This window comes from Choloepus didactylus, chromosome 1 (assembly GCF_015220235.1).
Source record: "Choloepus didactylus isolate mChoDid1 chromosome 1, mChoDid1.pri, whole genome shotgun sequence".
Classification (NCBI taxonomy): Eukaryota; Metazoa; Chordata; class Mammalia; order Pilosa; family Megalonychidae; genus Choloepus; species Choloepus didactylus.
The window spans coordinates 201,874,951-201,888,013 of record NC_051307.1 but is presented as its reverse complement, the minus strand read 5'-3'; the positions used below and the strand labels follow the sequence as shown (position 1 = coordinate 201,888,013).

The following is a 13,063-nucleotide window of genomic DNA, read 5'->3' as shown; positions in this document are numbered from 1 at the left end:
ACATGTAATTAATTTAGAGGGATGGGGAAGGCTCCTACTAGGGAGGAAATGCTCCTAGGATATGGACAACTATGAACTCCAGAATCCAAGTCATGCTATGCAGACAAAGACAATCTGGAAACCCTGCCCCAAACCACAAACCAATGGAAAAGTCCTCCACAAGTTTACATTAGGTTTTTGTTAGTTCCCTGGGAATACAAAAACAATTTGAGGATAAGGACCATATATTTTCATGTTTATCCAGTATGCTCCTGGAAACTCTTTTAAGAGGCTGCAGAAATGGTGTGGAAACCGCACACTCAACCCCCTCCTAAGAACTGTTTCATGATGGTTCTCATTCATTCAACAGTTTATTGAATTTCTAAGATGCACAGCAAAATGCTATGCATTGTAAAATATGGTTCCTACCCTTAAAGCACTTACAGTCTGATAGGGGAGAAAAAAGTGTTGAGTGAACCACTACAATATAGATGTAAATGTTAAAGATATAACTAGAGGAGTCTGGTGGGGAGTGATCACAGGAGACAGGCTTTATGAAGGAAGCAGCTTTGGATTTGGGTCTTAAGGTTGAGTTTTACTCCCACAGGCAAAGACTCCCACAGACCAGAGAAGGCAAATGCAGAGTTAAAGAGGCATTCAGTGAGCCTGAACACCAAAGCACCCAGCAGGAATGGAGTGCAGACTGTGTGTAAGTGCAGAGAGGAAGGTGAGGCTGGAGAGGACCCAAGGACAGGCAATGATTTACTCTCTGTTAGGAAACTTTTCAAACTATAACAGAAATGGGTGATTGAGGCCTCTATTGGAACAAACATTCTGAGTATGTCACACTATAAACAAAGCAAAGATAGTTCTCAGTGACACTGTAAGCCACAGCAAGAGCCATGTGTATCACGAGAGCCTCATGCAAGTAGGAGACACTCACATGTTTTGATGGGTTGGGCTGAACTCGAGCCTCAACGAGCAGCTGAGCAGAATTGGATTTGTGTCTATAAAACAAAAAGCAGAAATAAAGGGACTCAAGAACAAAAGAAAACATTTCTACCTCTGAACAAAAATGGACTAACGACAACAACAAACAAACAAAAACAGAACAACATCTATATCAGGGTCACAATAATGTTCTTTGTCTCTATTCTTTCATGAAACCCAGCTTCCTGTTACCTTAGTAACAAAGATTATTTCTCCTTCAAATTTTTAACTCTTAATTGGTATGAGAATAGTAACCCTAAAGACACTGAACTCTAAGAAAAATATTATGAAAACCAGATCTGCTTTAAATCCCTGTCTGGAAATACAGGCCAGTATCTCCAAGACTTCAGTATAGGAAAGGATTTCTTAAGACATACAAAATAAAGTATAAAGGATAAGTCTGATAAATTATGCCACATTTAAGAACTTCAGCTCATGAGAAGACACCATTAAGTGAAAACCCAAGACTTAAGTCAAGAATATAGATCAATATATATATATATATAACTGACAATAGGATTAGTATTCAGGATAAACAAAAACTCTTAGAAATCAATTTGAAAAGACAAAATAATGGGAAAAAAAGGGGGGGGAACAACAGATATAACAGGCATTTCATAGAAAAGGAAGCACAAATCACCATTAAACATGACAAGATGCTCAACCTCCTTAAAAATCAGGGACATTGAAATTAAAAACAATTAGATATTTTACACCGACCAGATTGCAAAACACTTATGCATCACTGGTAGGAGTATAAAGCAATGAAATCATTTTGGAAAACAATTTGGCATTATCTAATAAAGTTGAAGATGCAAATAACCTACAGCCTGAAAATTCAATTCTGGAAAAATTATACTAGGACTCACAAACAAGAGTTTTCAGAGCTGCATTGTTTCTAACAGCAAAAAAACTAAACACCATAAATGTCCTTTGAAGAACATGTTTACACAGCTTGATTCCATGTCCAAAAAGTTCCAAAAGCATATTCTTAAATGATAGATGATTTAAGAATATATGAAGAAAATGATCAATACTGAGTTCAAGATACTGGTCGCCTCAGAGAGAAAGAGGGTAAAGCCAGACAGGAGTCTCCATTAGGAGCCCCTGAGTACAGGTCACAGAGTTTCTTATACAAATCTTTAATAGATGATAAATTGACAAGCATGATATACACACATACACACCATTAAAATAAATATCTGTCATAATATAAATTTAATTCCTTTCTGGAATGAGGTACGGCATAAACACATTTAAAAATAAAGAGAATTATAATATGGCAATACAAATGCCACATGAAGCCTGGGTAAATGCATTACTAAGATATCAGGAATCACAACAGGGAAGAATTAGGTCTCATATATGATATTTCCTTACTCCACTTCATCAGAATGCTTCCTTCAACAGTCCTTTTCAAGGGACAGGTTTTACTCTTAGTTCCTTTGCTAGTATTCCTGATATCTTTAGTCATACTTATCTTCTCCATTACCAAGTTAGGCTAGCAAATTTGGATAGTGAGATACACCAATACCAGAACCTGTGTGGTTCTCTAGAGTTTTGGGTAGCAGTAACAATAAAGCAGACAATGGAGGCGCATCTGAAAATCTATCTAAATGTATTCAGCTCTCAAGAATAGAGAGTGAGAGTGTAGTTAGTAAATCAGGAATTCATTTGTTCCTTCCTGGGAGCGCTCAGCTGCTCCAGCTGGTCTGAACATTCCATATGTGTTTAGTCAGAAGGAAAGGTATGACCTCTTCTGATAAATGGAATCATGCCATGCAGAAAAAGGAGAAGGCTCACTGCAGCATGAAATGACAGGGGTGCTGTATCTAGATTAGGGTTCTGATTCTCACTAGGGATGATTTTGTTTTCCAGGGGTCATTTGGCAATACTGGAAACATTTCTGACTGTCAACGACTGGCTGCTGCTAGTAACATCTAGAGAGTAGAGGTCCAGGTTGCTGCTGAACATCCTACAATGCACAGGACAGTCCCTTACAACAAAGAATTATATAGCCCAAAATGTCAGTAGTGCTGAGGCTGAGAAACCCTAGGCTAGACAGTACAGGCCTCTGAAGGTAGGAGACAGAGAAATTCCTCAAAGATGCAGGAAGAGGAGATATCATGAGACTTCCAAGATCTGTGCCTGAAGAGCTCCAGCTCTGGAGGAAGTGAGAGGACACATTCAAATACCCTGCTGGCGGGGGTGATGGATGGTAAACTGGCAGACCCTTTTTCAGGGCAATATGCGATGCATTACAGTGTATTCCTCACTTGTGGTATCGAAAAGTAATTGGAGATGTTGACAAATGTTACCTAGAAGAACATTAACAATGGCATAAAAAATTGAAACTAATTTCACTGTCCTACAACAGGGGTTTAGAAAAAGTATGGGATATCTATATTATGAAACAATGGGCCAGCATTAAAACTAGGATAAAAGAATATGCTGAAGACATGGCAAAATGTTCACAATATATTGAGAGGAAAAAAAGGATGTACAATGTGATCCCGAGTTTTAAAAACATAATATGCACATTGTAAGGATATATTCAAAATGTAAACGATAATCACTACCGGGTGGGTGGACAGAAAGGGAAGGTATGGGTGATGCCATTTCTCCCCCACCCCCCCAAACACCTTACCTGTCCAATATCTCTGAGACTTGCCAGTGGAAATTAACTAATATAAGTTTAGCAACTGAATGAGATACCTAAAAAAGGAGAAAGAAAAAAAATCAAATTATAACTGTAGTATCTTTCAGAGTACTCCACATCTTGAGAAATGCATACATTTACATCTTGATTTCCAAATTCTTCCTCTTGGTTCTCTGTTTTGTCTTTTAAGTTCACTTTCATGGATCTCTTGATTTTCTACCTTTGTTTTCATTAATGACCCTTCCAAGAAAATTAGTTTTTATTTGAAAGTTAAACAAAACCACCTGGTTTATAGTAGATAACAAACTGACATCCAATTTAAGCATCAGAGTTAGGGGTTCCCTAATATGATTCATGTTTACTCAAGCTATGCCTGGGGAGGGCACCTCTAGTTACTTGCAGAAAATCTCTAGTCTTAGACTTCTCACACAATCCCTATAAAAGCAAACCAAACCAAATCAAACCAACCACTCTGTTTAAAATTCCCAAGTTCCTGGTAGCCAATTAGCATAACTGCAAGGACAATTTAAAAGTTTGTGGCAGTCTTTCTGGCCCCTACATTCTTTTAGGAACATTTAAAGCAAACTGGTTATGGGTATCCAAGAGCTTCATAAGGTGCTTTGAGTTAGCAATTCTATTTCTATAAATTCCTCCTAAGGAAATGGCAGAGGATATGTGCACTGCAGTATTATTCACAATAGTAAAAAATTAGAAATAGTATAAATGTCCAAATGAAAGGGAGCCAGTTAAATAATATATGACAAATCCATGCAATGGACTACTGTGCAGTCATTGAAAAGGATGTGGCACAAGTGAGTTTATTCATGTAGAAAGAAGTTCACATTTTAGTGTTGGTTAAGGAAGTTGTATAGCCATGATAATCTGTTAATTGGGGAAATAAAGTGGTTACAAAATAAAACACCCTGTGTGTCAAGGATAGGATAGGGCCATAGAAGATTAAGAAGTGTCTGGAAACTTCCATCAGACTTCCCAGAGAGAGAACTAAAAAGGATGAATCAAGGAGATACAGGAAAGCACTTCATGTTGGGGAGCCAAGAGAACATTCAGAACCTTGGTATTCTGCTTACTGGACCAAATCTTAAAGCAGGAGTTACTTAAAGATATGTAGGGCACTGCATGCCTGGTCCACAGACAAGAACTGCAAAGAGGAAAACAAACAGGTAGCAACACATAATTCTTGCTCCCCCCTTAGATCTCAAGTCACTCCAGAAAGGTGACAGGTTTTCCCTACTAAGCAAGGGCATATCCCAGTGCACTATCAAGTGTCAAACGCTGAGCCATCAGTGAGTGCCGTCTTGTCCCTACATTTCAGGTGTGTCTTGAGAAAACCAAGAACCCAAGACAGCTTACTTCTCTGGGTGAGGGAGGGAAGGTGCTCCCACTTCCCTTTCATGAAAGGTAAGAGGCAATATGAACCATGCATATTGCAGCAGTATTTCCTTGTTGAAACCTATGGAGGTTTTAGGCCATAACAAAACTATTCATCCACAACAGACCACTACAACACAATGAAAATAATGACAACACATTTGGTTTTAACTTGAGGGATTGCTTGAATAAAACTTTTGGCTACAAAAACATTTTAAAACTTGATAGTATACCAAAGGCTGGGGAAAGGGAATGCAGAGTCATTGCTTAATAGGTGTATGTTTAGGATGATGAAAATGTTCTGGATATAGACTGATGGCGATTACTCAACATTCAACATTGTCAATGTACTTAATGTCACAAAATTGTATATACAAATGGTTTAAATAATTTTTATGTTATATATTCTATAACAATTTTAAAAAATTTAAAAACCATAAAAATAAAAAAAGAAATCAACAAAAAAAGGCAAAGGAATGAATGATAATGATTGGAGTTAGTGTAGTGGTAACACCTGCACAGGAATAAGAAGTATGTGATAGGAGAGGAGAGCTGGGAAGCCTGCTGAGATACTGGCTATTTTTTACTTCATGGCCTGGATGATGGTTCCAAAGTGTTGGCTTTGTCTTTAAACTATACAAAGAAGTTTCATATATTCCTCTATGTGTATGATATATTTCACAATCAAAAAAACAAAAACAAACACAAAACAAATTTTAAAAAAAAGTCCAGAACAACAACAGCAAAAACATGATATTGATACTCTTTTGGATGAGCTCCTCTGAAATCTGTCACTGCTTCTTACCAAGTGGAACCCAGTCAGCCTTGCACCCAGTGCTTTCTGTTCTGGTTTCTAAATGTCTCACCAAGCAGAGGCCACCAAGTCCTTGAAAAGGCACTGAGCCACCCAGGAAACCCAGAGGACTCCTGGCCACATCCTGGTAGCCAACCCCCTACCCAATCCCTCTTATCATAACAGACAGCTTAGGTGGGACCTTTAAGCTAAGGATAGAGGTGAGGCTACCGCTCCCAGATCCACAGCATCCAGACCTGGACTGGACCCAGGGGGGTGACTCAATACATGCTGATTATTAAATGACATTATGTCTCTAATCTGTGGATTCTTGAAATTAAATTCCTCAGCATTTCTGAAAAAATAGCAGAACTTGAACACTAACACTGTACCTGCTCTGATCCTTTGAGCTCAACAGCACTAACAGCAGTAATGAAGCATCAAAACTAGCACACCAGGTGCAGCCCACCTATGAAAACATGGCCTTCTGCTGAGGCACAAGATTTTACTGATGATTCCAAGTGTGCTAATAACCAACTCAGAATATACCAGTGGAGCCGAGTTCTGGTGAGAAGAGATCACATAAAGAGAGGATACATCTAGCACTTCATAAAACTGACAGCAGAGTGATCTTTTAGGGCCAAGATCCAAGAATACAACAGTATATACAAGATAGTAGGTATGTAAGCGTCAGTTGTACACACCTCCTTGCCAGCCCTCTGCAAGTGGCACAACTCCAATCCCCACGTGAGACAGGGGTGCGAGAATTGCCCGTCGTATGTCCACAGTACATTATCAAAAGATCAGGACTCTTTCCTTCAATAATCCATGATAAACCTGATAGTAACCTGAGACCACTTATTTTAACAAAATGCAGTGTGACTATACCTGCCCAGTAATGGACACCAAGGAGGACCTACGGGAATGCCCAGTTTCAGAGCATTTTAACCAATGTACTGCCTCTAACCAAAGGCAGTACAGGAGTGGAGGAAAGTACTTAGAAGATTGACTGCACACACTCCTAAAAGTCTCCCAAAGGAGGCAATCTCAGGTTGATTTGAGGGTGGGACCTAATATTTGAGCCACCTTCAGCTTAGAAGGGCCAGGATAAGCCTTGGGAATGATATTATGTAAAGCCACATTAAAGACAGAAATCAGTCTCTCTTGGAGTGCAAACAGCTGAGTTCTCTCAGGAAAGAACTATCTGAGTATTCATACCTTAATGCTCGAAGAGCTCAGTAATCCATTCTGAATCTAATAAAGTCAACATTTCCATAAATGGAGAAAGTCCTCCACTACTTGTTACCCTTGTTCAGTTGTGGAGAAAAAACCTTTCAGCAGCATCAAGAGGAACTCTTGCCAAACTGTTTTGATCATGGATCTAACAACCTGTTGGTAGTCAGGATTAACCATTGTCAGGAAAACTTATAAAGAAAAGGACAAACAACGGAAAAAGGGGCCAAGGTATAGTAATCAATCAGTGAAAGCCAAAAAGACCCAGGAAGGAACATGACTATGTCACTTTCAGGATAACCTTTTGGTTCTATTAGATCAGCATATAACAGGAAGATTAAAAGTCATATTTATTTATGAGTCCTTTTCTATTTCTAGAAATACTAAATGAGGAAAAGACTATAACCTAAGAGCCAGGAAGTCTTCCGTCCAAGAACCAGGAGTCTTCACAAAGAGAATTGAAGTTCACCATTCTCTCCATCTCAGGGGCCAAAACGGGCCCCTCTCAATAAGAATGGGTCATTAGTTACAGCATGCCTAGGAATCTCTAAAGCTGGTAGACTGTCTTTGACAGACACTTGAGATATTCACAAGACCATGAGAAAGGAAGAAAAATGTAAAATTCAATGATTTTTAAAGATTTCTGAAAGACTAAAAGACGACTAAATTCAAATTAAATGGAAAGAAAATAATAAAGACAAAACAGAAATGAAATAAGAAACAAATAAAAGGGAAAATTAAAGTCCAAAGTTGACTCTCTATTCCTACAGATCTTGGAAGACATTAAAAGGAAAATATGGAAATACTGTCAACAAATTCTAATAAATTTGACATCTTAGATGAAATGGACAAATTCCTTGAAATATACTTTACCAAAAGACTCAAAATGAAATATAAAATCTGAATAGCTCTGTATCTATAAAGACACTGGGTTCGTGATCAAAACCACTCCCACAAAATACCAGGCCTACGGGTTTTCACTGGTGAATTCTATTAACATATTAATTAATCTTACCCAAACATTTTCAGAAACTAGAGGAAACAGGATTATTTCTTCCAACTCATTTTATGAGCCCAACATAATCCTGATACAGAAACCTGACAAAAAAAAAAAAAAAATTAAAAAAATTTACAGCCCAATATCCCCTTATGAATATCAACACAAAAATCCTTAACCCGAAAATTTTAGGAAATCAAATCCAGCAATATAGAAAAAGGATAATACATCATAATCAAGTGAGGCTTATCCCAGGAATGTAAGGCTGATTTAGTATTTGAAAAATATAAAGTAAGGCTAGAAAAAGAAAAAAAAGACATAGAATGGCGGCTCAAGGGGTGGAGGCGGGGCAAGATGGCGGACTGGTGAGCTGTATGTTTTAGTTACTCCTCCAGGAAAGTAGGTAGAAAGCCAGGAACTGCATGGACTGGACACCACAGAGCAATCTGACTTTGGGCATACTTCATACAACACTCACGAACACATCGAACTGCTGAGATCAGCGAAATCTGTAAGTTTTTGTGGCCAGGGGACCCGCACCCCTCCCTGCCAGGCTCAGTCCCGTGGGAGGAGGGGCTGTCAGCTCCGGGAAGGAGAAGGGAGAACTGCAGTGGCAGCCCTTATCGGAAACTCATTCTACTGATCCAAACTCCAACCACAGATAGACTGAGACCAGACACCAGAGAATCTGAGAGCAGCCAGCCCAGCAGAGAGGAGACAGGCATAGAAAAAAAATAACACGAAAAACTCCAAAATAAAAGCGGAGGATTTTTGGAGTTCTGGTGAACACAGAAAGGGGAAGGGCAGAGCTCAGGCCCTGAGGCTCACATGCAAATCCCAGACAAAAGCTGATCTCTCTGCCCTGTGGACCTTTCCTTAATGGCCCTAATTGCTTTGTCTCTTAGCATTTCAATAACCCATTACATCTGTGAGGAGGGCCCTTTTTTTTTTCTTCTTTTTTTTAATCCTTTTTTCTTTTTCTAAAAGAATTACTCTAACAAGCCCAATACAGAAAGCTTCAAAGACTTGCAATCTGGGCAGGTCAAGACAAGAGCAGAACTAAGAGAGCTCTGAGACAAAAGGCAATAATCCAGTGGCTGAGAAAATTCACTAAACATCACAACTTGCCAAGAAACGGGGGGTGTCCGCTCACAGCCATCATCCTGGTGGACAACAAACACTCCTGCCCATCGCCAGCCCCATAGCCCAGAGCTGCCCCAGACAACCCAGTGTGACGGAAGTGCTTCAAATAACAGGCACACACCACAAAACTGGGTGTGGACATTACCCTTTCCTGCAACCTCAGCTGACTGTCCCAGAGTTGGGAAGGTGGAGCAGTGTGAATTAACAAAGCCCCATTCAGCTATCACTTCAGCAGACTGGGAGCCTCCCTACACAGCCCAGCAGCCCAGAACCACCCTGGGGGGACAGCACTCACCTGTGACATAGCACAGTCATCCCTCAACAGAGGACCAGGGGGTGCACAGCCTGGAAGAGGGGCCCACTTGCAAGTCTCAGGAGCCATACGCCAGTACCAAGGACTTGTGGGTCAGTGGCAGAGACAAACTGTGGCAGGACTGAACTGAAGGATTAGATTATTGCAGCAGCTTTAACACTCCAGGATCACCAAGGAGATTTGATTGTTAGAGCCACCCCCCTTCCCTGACTGCCCAGAAACACGCCCCATATACAGGGCGGGCAACAGCAACTACACACGCAAGCTTGGTACACCAATTGGACCCCACAAGACTCACTCCCCCACTCACCACAAAGGCAAAGCAGGGGAGAACTGGCTTGTGGAGAACAGGTGGCTCGTGGACGCCACCTGCTGGTTAGTTAAGAGAACGTGTACTCCACAAAGCTGTAGATCTGATAAATTAGAGATAAGGACTTCAATTGGTCTACAAATCCTAAAAGAACCCTATCAAGTTCAGCAAATGCCAAGAGGCCAAAAACAACAGAAAATTATAAAGCATATGAAAAAACCAGACGATATGGATAACCCAAGCCCAAGCACCCAAATCAAAAGATCAGAAGAGACACAGCACCTAGAGCAGCTACTCAAAGAACTAAAGATGAACAATGAGACCATAGTACGGGATACAAAGGATATCAAGAAGACCCTAGAAGAGCATAAAGAAGACATTGCAAGACTAAATAAAAAAATAGATGATCTTACGGAAATTAAAGAAACTGTTGACCAAATTAAAAAGATTCTGGACACTCATAGTACACGACTAGAGGAAGTTGAACAACGAATCAGTGACCTGGAAGATGACAGAATGGAAAATGAAAGCACAAAAGAAAGAATGGGGAAAAAAATTGAAAAAATCGAAACGGACCTCAGGGATATGATAGATAATATGAAACGTCCAAATATAAGACTCATTGGTGTTCCAGAAGGGGAAGAAAAGGGTAAAGGTCTAGGAAGAGTATTCAAAGAAATTGTTGGGGAAAACTTCCCAAATCTTCTAAACAACATAAATACACAAATCATAAATGCTCAGCGAACTCCAAATAGAATAAATCCAAATAAACCCACTCCGAGACATATACTGATCACACTATCAAACACAGAAGAGAAGGAGCAAGTTCTGAAAGCAGCAAGAGAAAAGCAATTCACCACATACAAAGGAAACAGCATAAGACTAAGTAGTGACTACTCAGCAGCCACCATGGAGGCAAGAAGGCAGTGGCACGATATACTTAAAATTCTGAGTGAGAAAAATTTCCAACCAAGAATACTTTATCCAGCAAAGCTCTCCTTCAAATTTGAGGGAGAGCTTAAAATTTTCACAAACGAACAAATGCTGAGAGAATTTGCTAACAAGAGACCTGCCCTACTGGAGATACTAAAGGGAGCCCTACAGACAGAGAAACAAAGAAAGGACAGAGAGACTTGGAGAAAGGTTCAGTACTAAAGAGATTCGGTATGGGTACAATAAAGGATATTAATAGACAGAGGGGAAAATATATATGACAAACATAAACCAAAGGATAAGATGGCTGATTCAAGAAATGCCTTCACGGTTATAATGTTGAATGTAAATGGATTAAACTCCCCAATTAAAAGATATACATTTGCAGAATGGATCAAAAAAAATGAACCATCAATACGTTGCATACAAGAGACTCATCTTAGACACAGGGACACAAAGAAATTGAAAGTGAAAAGATGGAAAAAAATATTTCATGCAAGCTACAGCCAAAAGAAAGCAGGTGTAGCAATATTAATCTCAGATAAAATAGACTTTAAATGCAGGGATGTTTTGAGAGACAAAGAAGGCCACTACATACTAATAAAAGGGGCAATTCAACAAGAAGAAATAACAATCATAAATGTCTATGCACCCAATCAAGGTGCCACAAAATACATGAGAGAAACACTGGCAAAACTAAAGGAAGCAATTGATGTTTCCACAATAATTGTGGGAGACTTCAACACATCACTCTCTCCTATAGATAGAACAACCAGACAGAGGACCAATAAGGAAATTGAAAACCTAAACAATCTGATGAAGGAATTAGATTTAACAGACATATACAGGACATTACACCCCAAATCACCAGGATACACATTCTTCTCTAGTGCTCACGGAACTTTCTCCAGAATAGATCATATGCTGGGTCATAAAACAAGCCTCAATAAATTTAAAGAGATTGAAATTATTCAAAGCACATTCTCTGACCACAAATAACCTGGAGGTTAAACAACACACTCCTAAACAATCAGTGGGTTAAAGAAGAAATAGCAAGACAAATTGCTAAATATATAGAGACGAATGAAAATGAGAACACAACATACCAAAACCTATGGGATGCAGCAAAAGCAGTACTGAGGGGGAAATTTATAGTACTCAACGCATATATTAAAAAGAAAGAGCCAAAATCAAAGAACTACTGGCTCAACTGAAAAAGCTAGAAAATGAACAGCAAACCAATCCTAAACCAGGTAGAAGAAAAGAAATAACAAGGATTAAAGCAGAAATAACTCACATAGGGAACAAAACAACAACAGAGAGGATAAATAATACCAAAAGTTGGTTCTTTGAGAAGATCAACAAGATTGACAAGCCCCTAGCTAGAGTGACAAAATCAAAAAGAGAGAAGACCCATATAAACAAAATAATGAATGAGAAAGGTGACATTACTGCAGATCCCGAAGAAATTAAAAAACTTATAAGGGGATACTATGAACAGCTGTATGGCAAAAAACTGGATAATGTAGAGGAAATGCACCATTTCCTGGAAACATATGAACAACCTAGACTGACCAGAGAAGAAACAGAAGACCTCAACCAACCAATCACAAGCAAAGAGATCCAAGCAGTCATCAAAAAGCTTCCCACAAATAAATGCACAGAGCCAGAAGCCTTCACAGGGGAATTCTACAAAACTTACCAAAAAGAACTGACACCAGTCTTACTTAAACTCTTTCAAAACATCAAAGAAAATGGAACACTACCTAACTCATTTTATGAAGCTAACGTCAATCTAATACCAAAACAAGGCAAAGATGCTACAAAAAAGGAAAACTACTGGCCAATCTCCCTAATGAATATAGATGCAAAAATCCTCAACAAAATACTTGCAAATCGAATCCAAAGACACATTAAAAAAATCATACACCATGACCAAGTGGGGTTCATTCCAGGCATGCAAGGATGGTTCAACATTAGAAAATCAATGTATTACAACACATTAACAATTCGAAAGGGAAAAATCAAATGATCATCTCAATAGATGCTGAAAAAGCATTTGACAAAATCCAACATCCGTTTTTGATAAAAACACTTCAAAAGGTAGGAATTGAAGGAAACTTCCTCAATATGATAAAGAGCATATATGAAAAACCCACAGCCAGCATAGTACTCAATGGTGAGAGACTGAAAGCCTTCCCTCTAACATCAGGAACAAGAGAAGGATGCCCGCTGTCACCACTGTTATTCAACATTGTGCTGGAAGTCCAAGCCAGGGCAATCCGGCAAGACAAAGAAATAAAAGGCATCCAAATTGGAAAAGA

The 13,063-nt window shown here is 39.2% G+C and overlaps 1 protein-coding gene across 7 annotated transcripts in view; it reads right to left on the bottom strand.

The window, feature by feature from the left end:
* The window catches only part of ARIH2 (ariadne RBR E3 ubiquitin protein ligase 2), a 51,154-nt gene that overhangs the window by 13,124 nt on the left and 24,967 nt on the right, over window positions 1-13,063 (bottom strand). For all 7 annotated transcript variants that reach the window (XM_037850494.1, XM_037850510.1, XM_037850501.1 and 4 more), the window contains 2 exons: window positions 3,617-3,684; window positions 923-986 (listed from right to left, as the gene is read on the bottom strand). In XM_037850494.1, the coding sequence (XP_037706422.1) occupies window positions 923-986; window positions 3,617-3,684 (132 nt within the window). The remainder of the gene's footprint in view (window positions 1-922; window positions 987-3,616; window positions 3,685-13,063) is intronic.